Source organism: Emys orbicularis, chromosome 1, assembly GCF_028017835.1.
Source record: "Emys orbicularis isolate rEmyOrb1 chromosome 1, rEmyOrb1.hap1, whole genome shotgun sequence".
Taxonomy (NCBI): Eukaryota; Metazoa; Chordata; order Testudines; family Emydidae; genus Emys; species Emys orbicularis.
In genome coordinates, this window is record NC_088683.1 from 337060207 (window position 1) to 337083642 (window position 23436).

Below are 23436 nucleotides of genomic sequence, written 5' to 3' on the forward strand. Positions count from 1 at the left end.
CAGGATCTGAATCTTACAGTTAAAGTCAATTTAGCAAAAACAAAGACTTTTTAAACATTTTGTATAAAATTATGATTTATCTGTGAACATAAAACATTCTTTCTTAATCATTCAACAAAAACTACGTAAAATGTATATCACAGTTCACATTTTTGCATAGGCAGGCAATGTGTATTTCATTGAAGGGAATGGAACTATGGAATTTTTAATTAATTCCATATAGAAAGACGAGCTCCTCCATTCCATTATACTGCTAATACGTAGAATTGGAGATTAAGAATAAATCAGTTAAAAAATAAGCTCCCACCAAAAGAATGGTACAAAACATGAACATGTCGTTTCAGAGGATCCACAATGAAGTAGGCAAATGTCTGTTCATGGCTTTTGGTTGAAGGATAGCACATACCGTTATCATCCTGAGGGGGGGAAATCTAGTATTAATAACAAACTAGATATATACTACAATCATGTGTAACGCTAAACAGCTTTATTTGAACATTATGAATTCTTACATTCAATTACTCTTATATTCAGTTAATATATTATCTACAAAATGCACTGTGACAATTTTGCGGACAGTGTGGAGTTCACGTTAATTGTAGAATAGATGCCCATTAAGGCAAGAATCCTGCAAACACTTGCACAGGTAAGTAACTTTATGTAAGTCAGTAGTTCCATTTAATTTAATGTGTAAAGATATTCACCTACGTAAGTGTTTGCATAATTAGGGACTAAATTACAAATGGTTAAAGAATAAGGATCTGATCATACTGCCATTGAAGTCAATGGCAAAACCTGTTAACTTCAGTGGGGCCCTAAATATATTCTCTTACTGACCCTTTTCCAGTCAGGATTCACTTAGGCATCTGATCACCATCTCATCAAATATTTACATACTCAAAAATAACTTTCTCTGTATTTACCTAGTAAGAACTACTGCATGTTGTTGAAAGTAATGTTTTAAGATTCAAGAAAAATGAGAGGAGCAATATCAAGCTATGGTTGTGGATCAGATTTTATTGATTTCTGACTGTTATTGAAGAGCCCAATCCGGTAGTCCTTACTCAGGCAAAATTGACTTCAATTGAAGTTTTGACTGTGTAAAGGCTACAGAATCCCACCTAAAGTTTGCTGGATAAAAAATAAAAGTATGTGATGTATAAGTACTAATGTGTCAAAAAGTAATATTGATCAAAATATTTGATACCATGAAATACAATCAGGTTTAAATTAGGCAGAGTTTTTGCACTATGTTCTGGGTGCCTTTTAAAGTCATTTTAGTTAGCTGAGATGTATTTTATTGTATTTTTTATTTGCACTAGTTTTAGATAAGAGTAGTTCTATCTGTATATTTCAGTGCCTCATCACCATAATATTTGGATGCCTTATACACAAATTAAGAATAGCATCATTTCCATCTGCAGTTCAAAGTTTAAACAGGTGGTGTGTGTGTGACACTCGGTTGACTTAGTGATGCCAGAGCTGGATCATTTTAACTTCTGGCTTTGGAGAAAGAGAGATAATCTGGTGATGATTTTAGATAGCATGTGTGTGACATACTGTAAATAATGATACTATTGAACATCTCTCCAAAACAACATGTGTAACATTTTATCAATACAGTATATCTTAAGAGTTAGCAAATATATATGTGTTTGTATTTACTACTCTGGTGCCAATAGCACTGCTGTAGTTAAGGATGAGTTAGCATTCAAGAAATTTCTTCGTTATTTAATATCATAAATACTTCAGGTTTCTTCATGCTGAAATTTGGTTATATGCAAATCATTTGAACTTCTTAAATCATTTTGAGTTCAGAAGTATACAATTGTTACAAAAATTTCTAATACACCTCTACCTCGATATAATGCTGTCCTTGGGAGCCAAAAAATCTTACCGCATTATAGGTGAAACCGGGTTATATCGAACTTGCTTTGATCCGCCAGAGTGCATAGCCCCGCCCCCCCGGAGCACTGCTTTACCGCGTTATATTCAAATTTGTGTTATATCGGGTCGCGTTATATCGGGGTAGAGGTGTACTTCCCTTCCCCACTCTCTCTGGACTGCCAAAATCTGTGCTAAAATACTTATATTCATGTAACTAAGTCCTAAAATCTAGTATTAGTTTGATTTTTTTTGAAAGGTCAGAAGATTAAAAATTGAAAAGTAGTTTTGGAACATATTCAGTACCAATTTATCACAGTGCTTTCTCTAATTACATGGTTTCAGCACTTAAATCAGTGTTACCAAGTTGCCAAGATAAGCATATGGGGCTGGGGTTAGTAAGGAGGCATAGGATGACACAGTGTTTTCATTATGCTGATGACTCCAAGCTCTATTTCTCTATTTTATCTGATCCAGCCAGTTTTTGGTAGAGATTGGGCTAGCTGGCTGAGGCTCAGTCCAGATGAAAAGGAAGTGATGCTCGTAGAATGAGGATTCAACAAGAAGATATAGTGAGGATTATCTTTGCCTCATTAATTGAGGATGCGTGTCTACCATTTGTTACTCCAGTTTTCAGAATTAGCATTCTATTAGATTCCCAGCTGCTGTTAGATGATCATATAGCAACAGTGACCAAGACAGCTTTCTTTCATCTATGTCTGGCTAAGCGGTTGTTACTATTTCTTTCGGATGCGGACACTACCAATATGATCCATGTCTTTATCACCTCAAGATCAGATTACCATATGCACTCTACATAAAACTACACCTAAATCAACTCAGAAACTGAACCTGTTTTGAGGCAGTACAGGTACTCAAACTAGAGTCTCATTTTATAAGAGGAAACTGTGCGCAGGCTTTTCTCCATGGTGGGCCTGGATTTTGGAATTCACTCTCCCCCCTTCATCTGAAATAACCCATGTTTGCTGACCTCCAGAAAATGCTGCAAAGCCAACTTCTTTTCCTAAGCTTTTGGGAAGGAGGGAGTGTGCTAAGGACAGGGATCTGTGATTGGAATGGGATTTCTTCCCCATCCCTCCATTTGTTGGTTTTGTGGAGACCACTGAATATATTCTTGTTTATTATGTTGATGGTATTTTTAAAATATGACAAAGGCACCCAGAAGTGTTTTTGGATGTTTTACCTAAATCTAACCAAACAATAATATAAATCTCTGAAGTTCTTGTCAAATGAATACCAATTCACAGATATGAAAACAATTGCACAGTGTTAAAATAAAAATGCTAATGGTAATTTTTGGTTCCAGGAATATAGTTTTAGCATTTTTTATATGAAAAGAAACCTGAGTGTAATGGGCAGGAGAGAGGTAAAAATACTGACAAACACACGAGATTTTTTTTTAAAGTGTTCCAAAACATTCTATGATGATAATAATAATAATAATAGTTAAAAGATGGTGGCCCACTGATGAACAACTGGGCCACCAGTAGTGCGTGTTGTCTGCAGTGACACCAACTCTTTTTCTTTTGGAAGATATGTTATCTTACATTTAAATTGTTGCATGCTCAGGTGCATGGTGGAGGATTTGGAATGGATCTGCCTAGTGGAGGAACAACTAAACTGGGAAGCATGTAGTACAGTTCAGGTGGGTTCCAAGCTCATCTTTATGGTAAGCATATGGTGTTGCAGGGGAAATAGGGAAGCCAGAGGCTTCAGAAACTCAGCAGCCAGAAGGACAGAAAACAATTGGAGGAGGTCTGTAAGTGGGCACCCACCTTGCCCCTCAAGCTCTCTTATGCTGTAAACCCTCCTGTAATCTTTAGTAAGAATCAGGCACACCACACCCTATCCAGCAAATTCTCTATGATAAATCCAAACTGCAAGTGCAAAACAGAAGCCTGAATAAAGGCAGGCTCAAAATAAAACTTAGGGCTAGATTCACAAACGGAACTTAGGTGCCTAACTGCCACTTTAGGTGCCACTGGCATTCACAAAAACCCTGCTCAGCTGCTGTCTCACCCTGGAGGTGTGTAAATTCCCTAGACAACTAAATTTCTGCCATTAAAGTCCCCAAGGTGCTTAAATTTCAGCAGCTGAGGCACAGCTGCCTCAGTCCTGACCCCCAGCTGCCTCAGTCCTGACCCCGCACAGCAGCTAGGTGCCTATTTCATGCCTAAACCCCAGCAGGATCCTTAGACTTGGCATTACCCTGCCTAACTTTCCTGGGGAGCCCCTCTGGTAAGTATGCTCAGAGCATGCCTAACTCCACACAAAACAGCCTAGGGAGGATGAGGACAACTCCTTCCTTTAGCCCAATGGTTAGCACAGCCAGGATGTGGGAGAATCCAGTTCAATTCTCCTCACTGCCTGATGGTGAGCAGGGATTTAAACATGGGTTTCCCACCTCCCTGGGGAGTGCCCTCAAACAACTGGACCATAGAGTCAGTTATATTCTCTTTCTCACTGGTCCGAATGCATATTTAAGTATTTCATACACAGTGGAACATCTGCAGCTGGAGAGATTAAGACTGACCCACAGCATAATATCCCATAGCTCAGTGATTAAAGCACTTTCCTAAAAAGTGGGGAGGGTAACCCCTGTTTGAATCCATTCTCCTCATGGGGCGGGGAAATTGAATTGGGATCTTCCACATCTTGGATGAGTTTCCTATCCATTAGGCCTCCTCCCACAGCTGTTTTGTGTGGAGACACATATGCATCACTCCCTTTCTTGCAAGAAATGGCTTAAGCATCTGACTCCAATAGAAGGTTCCCAGCTGTGAATCCCAAATGGTGCTGAACTCTGAGAAGGCTGGGACTTAGGAGCCACCCCATTCTCAGCATCTACTATTGGCTAGTTTAGGCAGCTTTTGTGAATCCTATTCTTCTTTTCCCCTGCATTGTATAGGGAGACGAGACGCCTAACTCAGGGAAATTACGTAGCGCAACACTGAGCATTGTTAACACCTAAGCTCCTTTGTTACTCTAGCCCTTAGCTTCTACTGATTCTATCTTGAGTTTATATAGAATAACAGTACAGTAACTCCTCACTCTACGTTGTAGTTATGTTCCTGAAAAATGCAACTTTAAGTGAAACAATGTTAAACAAATCCAATTGTCCCATAAGATTTAATGTAAATGTGGGGGGTTAGGTTCCAAGGAAATTTTGGGGGGGCAGACAAAAGGCATTATACTGTATACTGTACAGTACTGTACTGTGGTTGAGAAGTGCCCCTGGCTTACCCCACACAGGCACAGCCTGCTGCAGGCAACGCTAGGAAGCACCTTTGCAGCAATAGCAGCAGCTTCCCCGGAGAACAGGCTCGGATTTTGCCGGGAATGCTCCAGGCCCGCCTCTTCCTGTCCCCTCTCCACTCCAGGCCCACCTCTTCCCTACCCCCACTCCACCTCCTCTCTGGAGCACGTGACACCCCTCCCCCCCCAAAAGTCCTAAGCGCCACCAAACAGCTGTTTGGCGGCGCTTAGGACTTTCTGGGAGGGAGGGGGAGAAGCGGAGACGCAGCGCTTCCCTGCTCCTGCCCCTCCCTCCCAGAAAGTCCTAAGCGTGAAGTGCTGGGAGGGAGGGGAAGGAGCGGAGAAGCCCCACGTCTCCACTCCTCCCCCTCCCTCCCAGAAAATCCAGCTGTTTGGCGGCATTTAGGATTTTCTGGGAGGGAGGGGGAGGAGTGGAGATGCGGCGCTTCCCTGCTCCTCCTCCTCCCTCCCAGAAAGTCCTAAACGCGAAGTGCTGGGAGGGAGGGGGAGGAGCAGGGAAGCCCCGTGTCTCCACTCCTTAGGACTTTCTGGGAGGGGAAATGCTGGGAGGGAAGGGGAGGAGGTGGAGAAGCGGAACTTGTGCAGTGCTCCCTTGTAAAGTCGCTGCTCTTCCACAGAATCTTACAAGCAGGCAGCCAAACGACGTTATAAGGGAGCATTGCACAACTTTAAACGAGCATGTTCCCTAATTGAGCAGGGACATAACATTGAAACAACGTTAAGTGGGACAAAGTTAAATGAGGAGTAACTGTATGAGCTAGATGGCTGCACTGGGCTGGAATGTATTGCTTTGCATAGGCTCTTCTCTCTAGAGCTCTACACCTATATTCCTAGAAAGCCACAGGGCCCAAAATTTATTTTTTACTGAATAGAAAATGAAGTGGTGCTCGTGCTCATTGGTGAAATGTTATTAAAGACTAGAACAAAGATGACATCAGGAAAAGGGTTAATAAAAAATAGTGTGCCTGAACAATCTCTTCAAATTAAATACTACATTTTATTTACATTTTTGTCTGATTTTCAAATAAATTTGATATTTTCATGTTGTATAATTAAACTTGAGAATGTGTTTTATGCCTAGCTCTCATGATGTATAGGTGCCATGGCAAGAAAGTTAATACTTACATATGCAGAAACTTTGAAGATAGTTGATGTAATAATTATTTCCTTTGTTTCAGGATCCTTTTGAACACTGAAATATGGGGAAATAACGCATATTTAATACCAGCAGCTACAAAATGACTAATAGACATCTTTAATATTTACTAAATTAGTTGCAAACTTTTACATTATGTTCTTGCTCAAATCTATGAAGGGAAATTTAGTGGTTAGGACTTGATCCATGTCATCTCAACCCTAGATTTTTTATAGAAAGTACTGAATTATTTTTTTAAAATTGGGGCTAGTTTCTCCTTATTTCCATCCACTAAATTACAACTGCATCACAGAGTCACAGTAATGACTCCAAAGTTAAGGTTGTAAAACAATTTTCATTGTCATTAGAGATGCACCTCTCTCTCTCTCTTAGCTAATTAATATTTTTACCTCATGTATTTTTTGAGTAGAAGAACTGCAGAGTAAAAAAGAGTGATTATATTAAGGCTTCAAAAAGCCAATAACCTTAACCAAGAGATGTGGACGTCCATCCATTTATAGTTGAAGTGGTTTATATATTTATTTAACACATTTTTCCAATGAGGAATGTTTTGTGCATAGCTATGAAAGGGTGTATCTAACTGGTGGGGTAATGTATTGTACAGGGGTGTGATTTTTAAAGTGCACTAATGTATTGCAGGGTCTACACAGAGCAATTAATATGCAACACATTAATGAATGCACTTTAAAAGTCACACCCCCATAGAGCGCATTTCCCCACTAGGGACACAAGCCCTAACTTAGGAGTGTTTTCTGTTTACTGCACCTTTACATTTCTAAACTACCAACCTATTTGCTGCGGAGCTGTCAATTTCCTCAGTTATAATATCTGCAGACATCCCAATGCTTTTATTCACCATTAAAGTTTTTCAAAATTGCATCCGTTTCTCTCAATTTTATATTGACATTTATTTTTACATTTCTTCAGAAATCAGATAATATAGCCTCTATCAATTTTCACTAATTCCACATAATTTTTATTTACATCAGCTCATTATGGTGCACTTGAGCCTTGTAGATTCCATACTGCATACAGTTCTGAGAAATGTGTTAACTCACAAAACGCCTTATCATGAAGAGGTTCAGTTTCTGAGACAGATTCTGCTAGAGTCTAATAACTAATTAGGTGAGTCAGACTTTTAGGCATTAGTACTTCTGTTCATGTTGTACACCACAACAGCACAGAACAGGCGGCCTTGGCAACCTGTCCTCTTTTACCAAAGCTTCTACTTATTGAAAAGAGAATGTGAACTGGACAAAAAACAAAACAAAAACCCAAACTGCTCCAATCAATACAATCTCTTTAACCAATAGGCACTTGGCTCCTTTTGGTTTGATGATATCATCTGTAGGATGGTGAAGTTGTCATCAAATCTACATGCTGTGGACTGGGTCTCTCTTCTAGTACATGGTATTTTAGCAGAGATTTTTAAACTAAATCTTTTCAGATATTACAACTGTATCTGCAGGTCCTTCTAGTGTTAGTTGCTTTGTATGAAAATGTTCAGCAGTCTTTCACTTGCATGTTTCTCAAATTCAAAAAAGGAAATTCTAGGTTACCAAAATAGATGGTGAAAAGGGGTGTTGTTTTAAATGGGCTAAGAATTCAGAGGTATTTTCTGCTTCCTGTTGGTTTCCTGGAAGGAAATTATAATTTTCAGCTTCAGTGTTTGTTTCTAGTACATAATGCTTTGGAAGCACCCCTATTAAAACTCTTAGGCGGAAATTGTGATCCTATTGAAGTCAATGGGACCAGGATTTTACCCTTATGCTCTGACACGTTCATGTGAAAACAAGTCTAAGAGCCGCAATTCATTTTTCCCTAAGAGTTTTAGGGAAAAATGACTAACCTTCTTAGATACAGTGATATTTGCAGTGATATTTGTCCAAATCTCTGCATCTATTTTTCACACGTAATTGTTAAACTGGGAAACTTTCATATTCCATAAATGGCTATTTTAACCTAGATCTGTTCTCTTTTATAAAAAGGAGAAACCTCTTCACTGTTTCATACTTACTTTGAGCTCTATTTATACCTCTGTATCACCATTATATTATGTTTTCCACACACAAAAGAACAACAACATGCTTTCAGATAAATTTAGTTTAGATCAAGGAAAGGAACAACAACGAAAGAGCACGTGAAATCTCCATGAGTGTGAGCACAGTGTGTAAGAAACTCTAACCGCTGCAATCTTAAAGTGAAATTACTCTCCAAAATGGAGATGGAAAAACTCATTAGAAATTTAAAGGTGCAGTCCACAGAAAATATTTATAAATTAGGAGACCATAACCATTAAATCTCATGATAAATTGTGTTTTAATTTTAATCAGGACATGTTGATTAGAAAGCATACTTAAAAAGATAATGAACAAAAGTATCTACATTATTTTTCATAGATATGCTGAAGCAGCCATGTGACATGAAAGTCTTCAGGTAAACCTAATCAAAATTGTGTCATAAGGAACGGATTGGAATCAAGCAGTAACTAGTTTCTGTAACAAATACACTGAAGTCCCCAACACAGGGACTGCAATTCTGACAGACAAATGTGGGTCAAACCAGGATAGAGATCCTTGCATGCTATTCTTTCCCCTAACCCTGGGAGCACCTGTCACAGTCTGGTCCAAAAAATTTATATTGATCTACTAGAGTTTAGTTTAAAAGTTGTAAGTGACAGAAGATCCAGCAGAGCTAGGCTTCTGAAATAAAGGTTTCATATAAAAGTAAAAAGGCTTATGGAAGAGACATTACCAAGTTAGTGATTATTTTGAAAATCAGTAATTCCGTGTTTATAATGAATGTATGTAGAATTACTCTTTTGTGACAATTTAAAAGAAGAGACTTGTAATTAACTTGGAATACAGTAATACTGTTTGCTAAATCAGTTATTTATAACCCTTCTTCATATTTGTAATTTACAATGCTTAGTGGATCATCTTATGAAGGGAAGAAATATTAATAAATTGACCTAAATTGTAAGTGATAAAATATTTAAAGGTTTGAAATTTCCTTTTATTAAATAGCATGTTGTAATAATTTGAATTTTGGGTGGAATAGTGCTTGGACTCGCAGAATTTGTTAGGTACAGGCTGTTGTAAGAAGGGGGGACAGGAGAAGATCATTAAGGGCTGCCACTTCAGGTTTTAGGAGGGCTTTTCTGGAGATCTTTCAGCTTAGACTAAAGCCCCTGTGTGTACACAAACTGAGTATTACAGAAACAACCACAATAGATAGAGAGTGGGGGAGAAGAAGAAAATGAGATTAGTGATGTAAGATGATGTACAACTTTAAGGGAGAAGTTGAAGGGTTTGACTCTAATGAGGGAGGAGCTAGGAAGCCAGTGAAAGGATTTAAAAAGAGGGTAATATTATCAGAGAGCGGTTTGAGGAAAACAGGGTTAGCAGCAGCATTTTGGATAAACTGCACATGAAAAGGAGACATCAGAAAGGAGAACATTATGTGTAATTTGGAAATATTGAAAAGGAAGAAGCAACAAATAAAACCCAGGAGAGAGAAGAAACAGAGAAGAGTCTAAAATGACATCTTGGTAGCAAACTTTGGTCATGGGATTAACAAAGATCTCAGTACCTATCAAGATGAAAGATATGGGCTAGATTCATAAAAGAATGTGGGCACCTAACTGCCACCTTAGGTGCCTAAATCCCAGAATCAGGCCCCACTGGGATCACAAAACCCACACTCGGCTGCCCTCAAACACAGTAGGCACCTAAACTCACTCAGCACCTAAATTTGGCAGTAAAAAAATTCTCTAGGAGCCTTTGTTTCTGTCTCTACATATGCACATTGCAGCCACACCAGGAATCTGGACACCTAACCCCAGAATGATTCACAAACCAGGGAAAGATAAGCATTCATCTACCTTACTTGCCTGCAGGGCCCAATCTGTTAGGAAGCATGCTCAGAGCTCATCTACTGGATTGGGCCCCCCATAGATGCACAAAATGGCCAGGGAGGGATGAGGAGGAGTTGAAGCCCAGTGCTGAATCTGATCCACTGTGCATAAATAATAACAGAATAATTTTTTGTGTATGTGTAGACCCAGGATCCCGTGCTCCAATTAATTTTTTAATGATATATCCACTATAGAATCGCTTCAACAGGAGAGACTGAAGGAGCCCCTTCGCCCAGTGGATCCCTGTTCAAATCCCTTCTCCCCGAGTGGGGGAACTTGAACTAGGGGTCTCCCACATCCCTGGTGAGTACACTACCCGCTGGGCTTTAAGTTATGAGGGAGGTCCAGCTAGTCTTCCTCCTGCTGCTTGCAAACAAAAAACCAGAAAAAACCATAGGCACCTAACACCAAGAGAGGGTTTGCATCTCAGAATCCCAAGCACAGGGACGTCTCCCTGCAGCCTCTCTCTCAGAGAGAGGTGAGGCTTAGGACATACCCCTTGCCTTGGCATCTCCCTTTGGCTAGCTTTGGCAGGTAACCAGCTAGCATGCTGACTTTTGTGAATCCCATCCTGAGGTGCCTATTGCTTCCCATTCATTGCATATGGAGCCTAAGATGCTGAACTCAGGCTTTGTCAATCCCAGTTATTTTCTAGGCACTAGGCAAACCAGCTAGAAATAGTCCAAAAGTTCAGCTATTTAGGTTCTACAGTGACCACCAACCTCTCCTTGGATGAAGAACTAAATGTTTGCATTGGAAAGGCTGCCACCACTTTTAGCAGACTAAAAGAACATGGAACAAAAGCTTACCAAGACCAAATGCTAGTGTATCAAGCTTGCTTCCTCAGCATTCTCATGTATGGTGGGAAAACATGGACAACTTATGCTCATCAGGAGAAAAGGTTAAACAGTTTCCACCTATGCTGTTTACACCACAAACTCAAGATCAAATGGCAAGATAAAGTCACCAACACAGAGCTTCTTCAAAGGGCAAATTTACCAAGTGTGACAGCCCTGCTCAAGCAAAGACGATTGTGCTGGCTGGACCATCTGAGTAGGTTGGAAGACTGAAGCATACCCAAGGACATGCTATTCGGGGAGCTATCACAGGGAACAAGAACAACAGGATGTCCCAAGCTTCGCTATAAAGATACATGCAAACAAGATATGAAGGAATTTGGAATTGATCCTGACCAATGGGAAATCTTGGCAACCATCCTTAAGAGGTTTTTAAGGCCCAGCTTGACAAAGCCCTGGCTGGGATGGTTAGTTGGTGTTGGTCCTGCTTTGAGCAGAGAGTTGGACTAAATGACCTCCTGAGTCTCTTCCAACCCTAATCTTCTATGATTCTATAATCGTAACAAGTGGCGCCATCGTCTCCATCAGGGCATCAAGGTCCATGACAGGAGTGGCTCCTACAACTTGAAGAGAAAAGAGCCCATAGGAAGCAAGCAGCTTCCAACCAAGAAACATACATTTGCAATAACCGCCAAAGATCATGCAAATCTTGGATTGGACTATTCAGTCACATGAGGTGTTGCAAACCATCTACATTATAGGCTGCAATTCCCACCATCTCTTGCAGGCAAAAGGATGCCAACAGAAGTTAAGGGTGGTGATGCTGAGCATCAGCATACCTATGTTTCTTTGTGAATCTAGCCCATGGAGTTCAGCTTTGGAAAGACTGAGTTTGAGATGGGAATCCCACTGCCAAAAGGAGATGCCTGACTGGCAACTGAAGAGGACAATGGCCACAGAGATTATGGGCAGAGGGGAAAATCAAGTAAGAAATAAAGGAAAAGAATAGGAAAAAAAAGTCTTAGTCTAGAGATGGTAGTTAGTGATCTTGGTTAGGACCGTTTTAGTGGAGTGAAGAAGGCAGATGGGAGGGATCAAGGAGAGAGAGTTGAAGGAGAGTAAGTAAAACGAGTAAACAGCATATTTTAGGACTTGGAAGACAAAAGGAAGGAGAAACAGACAATTTCTGTTGTCCATAAGGAAAGAAGCAAGAATGAAGGTAAGGGAATGAGAAGGAGCAAGGAAGACGATGAAACAGCAGGGGAATGGAGTCAAGGGAACAAGTTGAGGCTTTAAAAGGTAAATAGTACAAAGGTAAAAGTCAGATCGGCATGAAAGAAGAAGATAGAACTAGTGAAGGGGTGAAGCAATTTTGCCAAATAATTTCTTGTTTTTAAAAGTTTGCAAGATCCTGGTCAGAGAAAGCAGTATATAAAAAGAGAAGCCAAGAAGAAGGTTTAAGGAGAGTTGAAGGTAAAGAAAATCCAGCTGGAGATAGCAGCCCAGGAGTGGCTCAGAGAGTAGAAGTAAAGCTGTCTAGAAGAAAGAGGGTAGTTGAGAGGCAAAAGGAATGAAGAGTGTGGAGGAACTAATTGTAGTCTTAGCACTTTGTCCAATGTCATTCAACAGCATAGGAACAGCTGTAGTAAAATGCAGAGAGTAAGCTAAGGCTGGGGATTAGAGTGTGGAGTGAAGGATTTAAGAGAAAGGAGAAGATAGAGTTTCTGTTCCTGTTAGCTCCTTTCTTGCCATGTTCAGTATTCCTGAGGTGCCCATTTGAATTCTCTGTACAGTACTATGGAAACCATATAGCCAAGCACCACATCTACACTACTTAAGAAAACTTCTGGGATTAGTTGTGATACTGTAACTAGTTAAATAAACTTAATATGTAACACTATGTGCATATTTAAAAGAATATTCAAAACAATCTTTAGAAATAAAAATCTCTGTTTCAGTATCTTCAGTCTGTTAATGGGGTTGTTTCAATGGCAGAAACTGTCTTAACGCTACTTCCCAATGAGAGCTCATTTTGATTATTTCAGTATTATAGAACTGAATCAGCGTGCCCATTGGAAAGCGCTGGACATTAGAAAGTTTTAAAATTGTTTAGTATGGAGGGTGATTTAAACTTAGTCAACCAAAGTGGTTTACAAAAATATTTAAAACAAGAAAATTCCAACAGGAAAGTAAATTCTTCCAGTTTAAGGCCAGATACAGCAATCCTTATTCACAAGTGCCATGGAATTCAATGGAACTCCTTACTTACATGAATAAAGATTGCTTCTTCCGGCATTAGTGTCTAATTTATGGGTTGTGTGGCTAGTCTTGATTTTTAAAATTTTGCAGAATACATAACTCTGAAACAAGATTTTTTAAATGGTCATTGTCAACCTATGATCTATCACTGACAAACAGAATAAGCAATAGTTAAAAAAAATTAAATTGATGTGAACACCAGGTGCTGATTCAGAAAATATGGATTAGTCTTAAGCAAAATAGACAAGCTCTTTCATTCTCCAAACCAGGCAAGAATGCTCACTTTAATCCATTATGTCAAGTTAAGAAGGACCAGATTCTTACCTTTATTAAGTAGTATTTACTCTGCAAAAGTCTCACTGGTTTCATTCTGAGTACTTAAAGAGTAGGGTACTACCAGCAGAATTAAGGGTGGCAAAAATCAAGACTTAAATATTTTATTCCAGGTGACTGTGAAAGAACCAACATTTCAATCCAAAGCACCTTGTTTGGGCCTGATTTATAAGACAAACGGAGCTTGATTTTGCAAGATGCTGAACACTGGCCTCGATCCAGCAAAATTATTAAGCACGTGCTTTGTAGGGACATGAGTTGTCCCATTGACTTGTTTTATATATCCTTTAGTGCTTAACTTCAGTGGGATTATTCACATCCTTAAAGTTAAGCATGTGCTTAAGAGTGTTGCTGGATCAGAGCCAAAGTGCTCAGCACCTTATAGGACTGAGTCCATAATGTAAAAATAAAAATTTCCCTTGATATCATTTTAACAACTTTCAAACTAGCTACTTTGAATTGTGAAAGCTACATGCACCAGGGGATAGGAGATGACTCAGAAGTCTATTCTCCTGAGAGTAAAATGTTAAGCTCAGAAAATAATAATTTTATTAGGAACTTATATATTTCCACAATTGGTTGATGTGATTTTATCTACTACAGTTGGAGCACTTAATCTGGTTTCAATGATATTCCCCATTTTCCATATGTAGAATAATCACTGGAACCAATCAAATGGAAATGAACTATACTGCAAATATTTATAATGTGGCAAAAAGTTCCTTTATAAGAGAGTTGCCATTAAAACTGTATTATTTTGCTAGTGAAGCATTAATGTTCTGTTTCAACTTATCTTTGATCTTATCGCACAAAGTATATTCATAAAATTCAAAGAGCGTAATTTTCAAAATGTGCACATGCAATTCTATGCACAGCTGCACATGTAAAATTTTTGTATGCATTTCTGAAAATCAGATTCTAAATGCAACAACCTTACCTTATAAGATCTTTATATAAAGCCTTTGTAGTTTCTAAGTATGGACCAAGCACATCTTCAAATTGACAGAGAGTTCCTCCAAGGCAAAGATGCTTAAAAAGACAGAAGAGAAACTCCTCACGATTTGACTGGCTGAATAAATCAAAATGGTCAGAATCTTCCAGAAGCAAAACCTGGAAAGGGGCAAGAAAAAAAAAGTGTCAATTTCATTTTCTAATATGAAATTTAAAAAAATTAACAAATGCAGCTATTTTGTTGTATGTTAACCACAGAGACTGATCATTTAGGAATTTCCATTATTTACATATAAAATATGGGAAACTTTTTCAGTCAGACAGAAATCCTCTACAGTGGATGTGATTTTCACTTACATATTTTACATCTGAAAAATGCATTCAGAGAATCACAGAATTGTAGGACTGGAAGGGACCTCGAGAGATCATATAGTCCAGTCCCCTGCACTCATGGCAGGACTAAGTATTATCTAGACCATCCCTGACAGGTGCTTGCCTAACCTGCTCTTAAAAATCCCCAATGATGAAGATTCCACAAACTCCATAGCAGGGCCGGCTCCAGCATTTCTGCCGCCCCAAGCAAAAAAAAAAAAAAAAAAAGCCGCAATCGCGATCGGCGGCGGCAATTGGAAAAAAAAAAAAAGCCGCAATCGGCGGCGGTAGTTCAGCGGCAGGTCCTTCGCTCCTAGAGGGAGTGAGGGACCTGCCGCCCCCGAATTGCCGCAGGTGCCGCCCCTCTCCCTTGGCCGCCCCATGCACCTGCTTGTTAAGCTGGTGCCTGGAGCCGGCCCTGCTCCCTAGGCAATTTATTCCAGTGCTTAACTACCCTGACAGTTAGGAAGTTTTTCCTTATGTCCGACCTAAATTGCACTTACTACAATTTAAGCCCATTGCTTCTTGGCCTATCCTCAGAGGTTAAACAGAACAATTTTTCTCCCTCCTCCTGGTAACAACTTTTTATGTACTTGAAAACTGTTATCATGTCCCCTCTCAGTCTTCTCTTCTCCAGACTAAACAAACCCAATTTTTTCAATCTCCCTCACAAATCATGTTTTCTAGACCTTTAATCATTTTTGTTGCTCTTCTCTGGACTTTCTCCAATTTGTCCACATCCTTTCTGAAATGTGGCTCCCAGAACTGAACACAATACTCCAGTTGAGGCCTAATCAGAGCAGAGTAGAGTGGATGAATTACTTCTCGTGTCTTGCTTACGACACTCCTGCTAATACATCCCAGAATGATGTTTGCATTTTTTGCAACAGCGTTACACTGTTGACTCATATTTAGCTTGTGGTCCACTATGACCCCCAGATCCCTTTCCACAGTACTCCTTCCTAGGCAGTCATTTCCCATTTTGTATGTGTGTAACTGGTTGTTCCTTCCTAAACGGAGTATTTTGCATTTGTCCTTATTGAATTTCATCCTATTTACTTCAGACCATTTCTCCAGTTTGTTCAGATTATTTTGAATTTTAATCCTATCCTCCAAAGCACTTGCAACCCCTCCCAGCTTGGTATTGTCCGCAAACTTTATAAGTGTACTTTCTCTGTCATTAGCTAAATCATTGATGAAGATATTGAACAGAACTGGACCCAGAACTGATCCCTGTGGTACCCTACTTGATGTGCCCTTCCAACATGATTATGAACCACTGATAACTACTCTCTGGGAATTGTGAGCACAAATCTAAATAGTTGCATCTCTAACTTTCAGATTTGTGTTAATGCTTTCCTATTCCAGGCAGTAGGGATAACTGTACAACATGCCAGTGAAACACCCATGCAAAGTCTGAGAATTACTTAGCTGTATGCTTTGGGGACAGCCACAGGATGGCAAGAAGTGACTAGCAGTGACTGACAGAAGTATGAAAACCACTGAGAAATTCTTAAATGCTGTACTGACCTTTCTTAACTCATCTGAGATGGGAATGCCATCATAATAGTCATCATAACACTTAACAATATGGCCAGTTTCTCTAACAACTCCTTCAGAGTACAGTCGGTCAAAAAATGACATGGAAACTTGTGTACAGGGAACAACTATGGCTTCAATTTTTTTCACTTTGGTACCTGAAAGATGACAGAGTCTTCATTAACAGGGAAAACCTGAGGTGAAATACAGGATAACTGCCCCTTATTAAGGGTTCCACAAAAATTCAAGATACATTTTCACAAGTGAACACAGCATGCACATAATTACTCCAAACAAAACCATTTTGAGAAATTTGTAATATATGCAATTATGGCTAAAACAAACAAACACGGGCTGAGGGATGTGCTGGCCACCGCTTCCTGCAGCCCCCATTGGCCTGGAGTGGCAAACCGCAGCCAGTGGGAGCCGCGATCGGCCGAACCTGCGAACACGGCAGGTAAACAAACCGGCCTAGCCCGCCAGAGTGCTTACCCTGGCGGGCCACATGCCAAAGGTTGCCGATCCCTGATCTAACCTATGTAAATTCACCTCACTTACCAGATCATCATACAATTTCTTTCGTATTTTTTCTCTATATGAAAATGTGTTACCACTTAGGCAAAAGTTTGGCATGAGAATTCACAATCACCTTATCAAGGAACAGGGATCAAGGAACATCAGCTTTAAAATTTGCAACTTCTTTCAAGAGAAAAAGTGTAGAAGACATCACTCTGGTAAGAATCAGATCCAGGGGCTGAGATTTCACAAGTCACTGAGAATAAGTGTAATAGACCTAACCCCCTTCCCACGCCCACCCCCCAAAAAAACCAAAACAACCTCCCCCTTTTTAGTTCCCATTTCAACTCCCATTTTGGAGTCAATAGGAGTCTTTCAAATGAAATTAATAGTAGTTGAATCAGGCCTCTACTTAGATGCAGTGAGACTGAAGAACCAAAAATTGATATGTGGTAGGCAGAATTGGATGCTAAATGACTACATATATAAAAGTAAACCTGCATTTTTCAAAAATAAGCCTAAACATAGGGAATGGAACAAGTCTTTGTATCTCCAAATTGTTAGACCATAGAAAAAAAATGTCTACTCCAAAATATATAGAATCATAGAAATGTAGGGTTGGAAGGGACCTGAAGAGGTCGTTCTAGTCCATCCCCTCACACTAAGGCAGGATTAAGTATCGTATATACTCGTTCATAAGCCGAATTTTTTCAGTAAAAAAGGGAAGCACCAGAGAAGGGGGTCGGCTTATGAACGGGTATAGAGAGGGAGAGGTGGGACACAGCCCCTCCCCCCAACCGAGGGAGCAAGGAGAGGCAGCACAGCCAAAAGGGAAGAGGCGGGGCCAGAGTCTTTCCGCTTCTGGCCACGCTGCTCTCCCCCCAGCCTCCGAAGCAGCTGCAGCTCCGGGGCTGGCAGGCTGCAGCCGTGCCACTTGGCCCCGCTCCCCAGAGCAGGCTGTGGCCATGCCGCCGGAGCATGCTGCAGCCGTGCCACCCGGCCCAGCCCACTGGAACATGCTGCAGCCGCACCGCCCAGTCTGGCCCGGTGGAGCAGGCTGCGGCCGCGCTGCCTAGCCTGCCAGAGCAGCTCCAGCCAGGTCAGAGACATCCTCCCCTGGCCCTCCCCAGATAAGGTGGGAAGGGATGGGATGGGGAGAGTGTGGGGGTCCCGGGCTAGGGATGGGGTCATGTGGGGGGTGATCACAGGGGTTACTCCCCTGACTCACAGCTTCTCCCCCCCAAAAAAATTCCCCACCAGTTGCTGTCCCGGCCCGTCAGGGTAAGCAGCTGGCGCACCGGGACACTTTGTTTACTTAGGTTTACCTCTGTGCCTGCGGACCCTCGAGGTAAACAAACCATCTCGGCCCACCAGCGGCTTATCCTCATGGCCCGGGAGCCAAAGTTTGCTGACCCCTGAATTATAGGGTCGGCTTATTTTCCATTTTTACTTATCCATCTTGGGGGGATCGGCTTATAAATGAACCGGCTTATGACCTAGTATATACGGTATATCTAAGGCCATCCCTAACAGGTGTTTGTCTAACCTGTTATTAAAAATCTCTAATGACTGGGATTCCACAACCTCCCTAGGTAACTTGTTTCAGAGGTTAACTATCCTCACAGTTAGACACTTTTGCCTATTATCCAACCTGTATCTCCCTTGCTGCAAACTAAGCCAATTACTTCTCATCCTATCCTTGGTGGACATAAAGAACAATTGATCATTGTCTTTTTTATAACAATATTTTACATATTTGAAGACTTCCATATATGACTTCCTCATAGTCTCCTGAAATCCAGGAAAAGTTTTCTAAGATTGTCAGAAAGACAATAGATGTTCATCCCCTAGGCATTCAGAAACCAAACTGACAATGGTAGGTGACGAGATTAAAGATTGTAATGGAATCTCCTCTCCATTTGAGATATGAGATCTGGAACTAATTGGAGAGACTCAGAATTCCCTGGACAGGACTAACCAATCTGAATACCACCCCAACAAACATCAACAGAATGGGGAGAGATGGTCTTCTGCTAACTTTGCAGGTAGGAAACAAACAAACAAACAAAAAAAACAGGTACAGTATGGGGGCAGGGCCTTTTTTAGTCTCCAGTTCTGGGACATTTGTACAGTAGAGTACCACAAGTAGCTTTACTTCTGCCAGCAGCATTGAATCTCATCAACATGGGGTACATCTTCTAAAGTGGGGATCCACAGAGGCAAATCAAGAACTGGATGTGTGAAATATATCTACCACATCCTAAATTCTTATTCTTAAATTTTAAATAAGAAAATTGATAATCAGATAACCCCAACTAAAAGCCTTCATAAGACTTTTTTTTAAGAGAACATCCGGCACATATGACCAATATTTGAGGTTTTGTTTTTGTGTACTGGTGTGCATTGAGGTTTTCAGTGCAAATTACTATTTATAAAAACGTGATTTAAAACTTAAGTAAAACCATGTATTCAATGCTTATATTAGGGTTAAACTGGAACTATTTTAAAAACCGAGGGTCACAGTGATATTTCGTGGGTTCAAATGACATGTAAAAACCATTTCAGTGAATTAAAATTGCAGTAGTGGTTTATACTGATAACTTTTCTAATTTTAGATTGTCTCTCATAGATTTCAAAAACACAGGGTCTATAGATGACTGTCATTAGAGCTTGAAAAATCCATTTTGTGTGGGGCAACTGGGAATTTTTCCTAGGCAAATACTGCCAGCTTCTGCAGAATTAAAGCTTTTATTAAAAAAATAAAAAAAATAAAACAGGTATTTCTAGTCCTTTGAAGATAATTCTGCATATGTGAATTGAGTTTGAACAGATGCAGTGCGGTCTCCTTAAGTCTGTTGACAGACACGTGCAGTGCCACTACTACTACAAAGTGAAAGCTACTGGTTAGTTTTCACTGCTGCTATTCAAAACTTGTGGGCAGCAGTGAAATTGACAAGAATCAGATCAATTTGACTTTGCTGCTACTGCTTAGAAAAGCTAGGAGCAGTAGACAGGCAATGGGGACAAGAGCTTTTTAGAGAGTGGGAAACGGTAGAAATACCCCCACTAAAGCAGCCAGGAGACTGGCATGAGAGGGGGAACAGAAGAGAGAAAAAATATTTATCTTACTTTGCAGCCAAAAGGGGCAGGAGAGGGGAGATTCCAATTAATCTGACACCTCAAATGTTAGTTGGAGGCTAAGCAGAGTCCTAGGACAGCATCCTAATAAGAATCCCAGCAGCTCCCAGTTTACCAGCTGCTGGGGAGTGATGAATTGATTCCACACCTGAGCAGTACTCTGGGCAGTGAAAGTCCCCACATTTTTGCATCAGTCTCCATTTACTAGATTTAGTACTTAGATTACTAGGAATCTGGTAATATTTGTATGTGCGGGGCACTGGGGGGAAAGGGGAGAAAATGAGCAAGAGAGAGGGAGTGATTAATGGGATCATTTAGAAAAGGAATACAAAGTGACAGATTTTGAGCCAGAACAAGGCAGAAAAAGTATGGGGAGGAGGTAGAGATGCAATGGGAGGAAAGTGAGGAAATAGCCATGGAAAGACAACACAGGAAAGGATACATTGTGGTTATGAGACAGGAGAAATAGAGTGAAGCCTATAAAAGACAAGATTGCAAGAGCTAAAATAAGTTACCTTGTTAAAATGTATAAATAGAAAGTCGACCTATTCCAATGAAATACAGCACACTGCTGGTTCCTTTTCTTTAAATTTGCAAAGGGTGTGGCTTTGGGTGGGCATGGCTTGTAGGTGCAGATGCAAAGGTATTTTATGTCCATCCTCATAGGTGTTGGCTGTTGGGTAAATTTTTCAGGCCCTAGCAAAAATCCACTTATTGCATCAGTTACCCTAATGATCCAGAGACAGTCATTCATTTCCCAGGGAATAGATGTAGCATTTGAATCTATATTATCAACTCAGATAATAGCAGATAATAAAATTAGAAGCAAGAAACCATGTTGGCTTAACCAGGAGATCTTCAATGATCTAAAAATCAAAAAAGAGTCCTACAAAAAGTGGAAACTAGGTCAAATTACAAAGGATGAATATAAACAAATACCACAAGTATGTAGGGACAAAATTAGAAAGGCCAAGGCACAAAACGAGATCAAACTAGCTAGAGACATAAAGGGTAACAAGGAAACATTCTACAAATACATTAGAAGCAAGCAGAAGACCAAGGACAGGGTAGGCCCATTACTCAGTGGGGGAGGGGGGAGGGAGGTGAAAGAGAGGAATTAATAACAGAAAGTGTGGAAATGGCAGAGGTGCTTAATGACTTCTTTGTTTAGGTTTTCACCAAGAAAGATGGTGGTGATTGGATGTCTAACGTAGTGAATGCCAGTGAAAATAAGGTAGGATCAGAAGAGGCTAAAATAGGGAAAGAACAAGTTAAAAATTACTTGGACAAATTAGATGTCTTGAAGTCACTAGGGCTTGATGAAATGCTTCCTCGAATACGCAGGGAGCTGACTGAGGAGATATCTGAGCCACTAGCGATTATCTTTGAGAAGTCATGGAAGATGGGAGAGATTCCAGAAGACTGGAAAAGGGGAAATATAGTGCCCATCTATAAAAAGGGAAATAAGGACAACCCAGGGAATTACAGACCAGTCAGCTTAACTTCTGTACCGGGAAAGATAATGGAGCAAATAATTAAGCATTCTATTTGCAAACATCTAGAAGATAATAAGGTGATACGTAACAGTCAGTATGGATTTGTCAAAAACAAATCATGTCAAACCAACCTGATAGCTTTCTTTGACAGGGTAACAAGCCTTGTGGATAAGGGGGAAGCGGCAGACGTGGTATATCTTAACTTTAGTAAAGCTTTTGATACTGTCTTGCATGACCTTCTCATAAATAAACTAGGGAAATGCAACCTAGATGGAACTACTATAAGGTGGGTGCAAAACTCTGGTTGGAAAACCGTTCCCAGAGAGTAGTTATCAGTGGTTCAGTCATGCTGGAAGGGCATAATGAGTGGGGTCCTGCAAGGATCAGTTCTGGGTCCAGTTCTGTTCAATATCTTTATCAATGATTTAGATAATGGCACAGAGAATACACTTACAAAGTTTGTGGATGATACCAAGCTGGGAGGGGTTGCGAGTGCTTTGGAGGATAGGATTACAATTCAAAATGATCTGGACAAACTGGAGAAATGGTCTGAAGTAAATAGGATGAAATTCAATAAGGACAAATGCAAAATACTCCATTTAAGAAGGAACAACCAGTTACACACATACAAAATGGGAAATGACTGCCTAGGAAGGAGTACTGTGGAAAGGGATCTGGGAGTCATAGTGGACCACAAGCTAAATATGAGTCAACAGTGTAACGCTGTTGCAAAAAATGCAAACATCATTCTGGGATGTATTAGCAGGAGTGTCGTAAGCAAGACACGAGAAGTAATTCATCCACTCTGCTCTGATTAGGCCTCAACTGAAGTATTGTGTTCAGTTCTGGGAGCCACATTTCAGAAAGGATGTGGACAAATTGGAGAAAGTCCAGAGAAGAGCAACAAAAATGATTAAAGGTCTAGAAAACATGATTTGTGAGGGAGATTGAAAAAATTGGGTTTGTTTAGTCTGGAGAAGAGAAGACTGAGAGGGGACATGATAACAGTTTTCAAGTATATAAAAGGCTGTTACAAGGAGGAAGACGAAAAAATGTTTTTCTTAATCTCCGAGGATAGGACAAGAAGCAATGCGCTTAAATTGCAGCAAGGGAGGTTTAGGCTGTACATTAGGAAAAACTTCCTAAGTGTCAGGGTGGTTAATCACTGGAATAAATTGCCTAGGGAGGTTATGGAATCTCCATCATTGGAAACTTTTAAGAGCAGGTTAGATATACACCTCTCAGGAATGCTCTAGATAATTAGTCCTGCCATGAGTGCAAGGGACTGGACTAGATGACCTCTCCAGGTCCCTTCCAGTCCAGTTCTATGATTAGAAGTTAATTATATACTAACTTTTCTCCAGATCTATTACTATTTTAGGCAGAAGCTTACACATACACCTCTACCTCAATATAACGCTGTCCTCGGGAGCCAAAAAATCTTACCGTGTTATAGGTGAAACCGCATTATATCGAACTTGCTTTGATCCGCCGGAGTGCGCAGCCCCACCCCTCCGGAGTGCTGCTTTACCGCGTTATATCCGAATTCGTGTTATATCGGGCTGCATTATATCGGGGTAGAGGTGTAGCTTATGACTGTGATGCTTAATTAAAGTGCAGCTCCACACTTTCAAATACACAGGGTAGCTAGAGCTGAAGATCTGCAAATTTAAGGAAGAGTAAGAGAATGCTGGAAGATCATCAGCTTGTGTTTTCTTACTATACTTTTCAGAAAAAAATGTACATGAAAACTAAGGGGAGAAAAATGAGCCCACATACTTA

At 40.3% G+C, this 23436-nt stretch overlaps 1 protein-coding gene across 1 annotated transcript in view; it reads right to left on the reverse strand.

Annotated features, from left to right (window-relative positions):
* Positions 1-284: 284 nt before the first annotated feature.
* Positions 285-23436, reverse strand: part of CFAP300 (cilia and flagella associated protein 300) — a 29503-nt gene continuing 6351 nt past the window's right edge. The window contains exons 4-7 of the mRNA XM_065406218.1: positions 16496-16662; positions 14580-14752; positions 6307-6373; positions 285-416 (exon numbers count right to left, since the gene is read on the reverse strand). Coding sequence (XP_065262290.1) covers positions 285-416; positions 6307-6373; positions 14580-14752; positions 16496-16662 — 539 coding nt within the window. The remainder of the gene's footprint in view (positions 417-6306; positions 6374-14579; positions 14753-16495; positions 16663-23436) is intronic.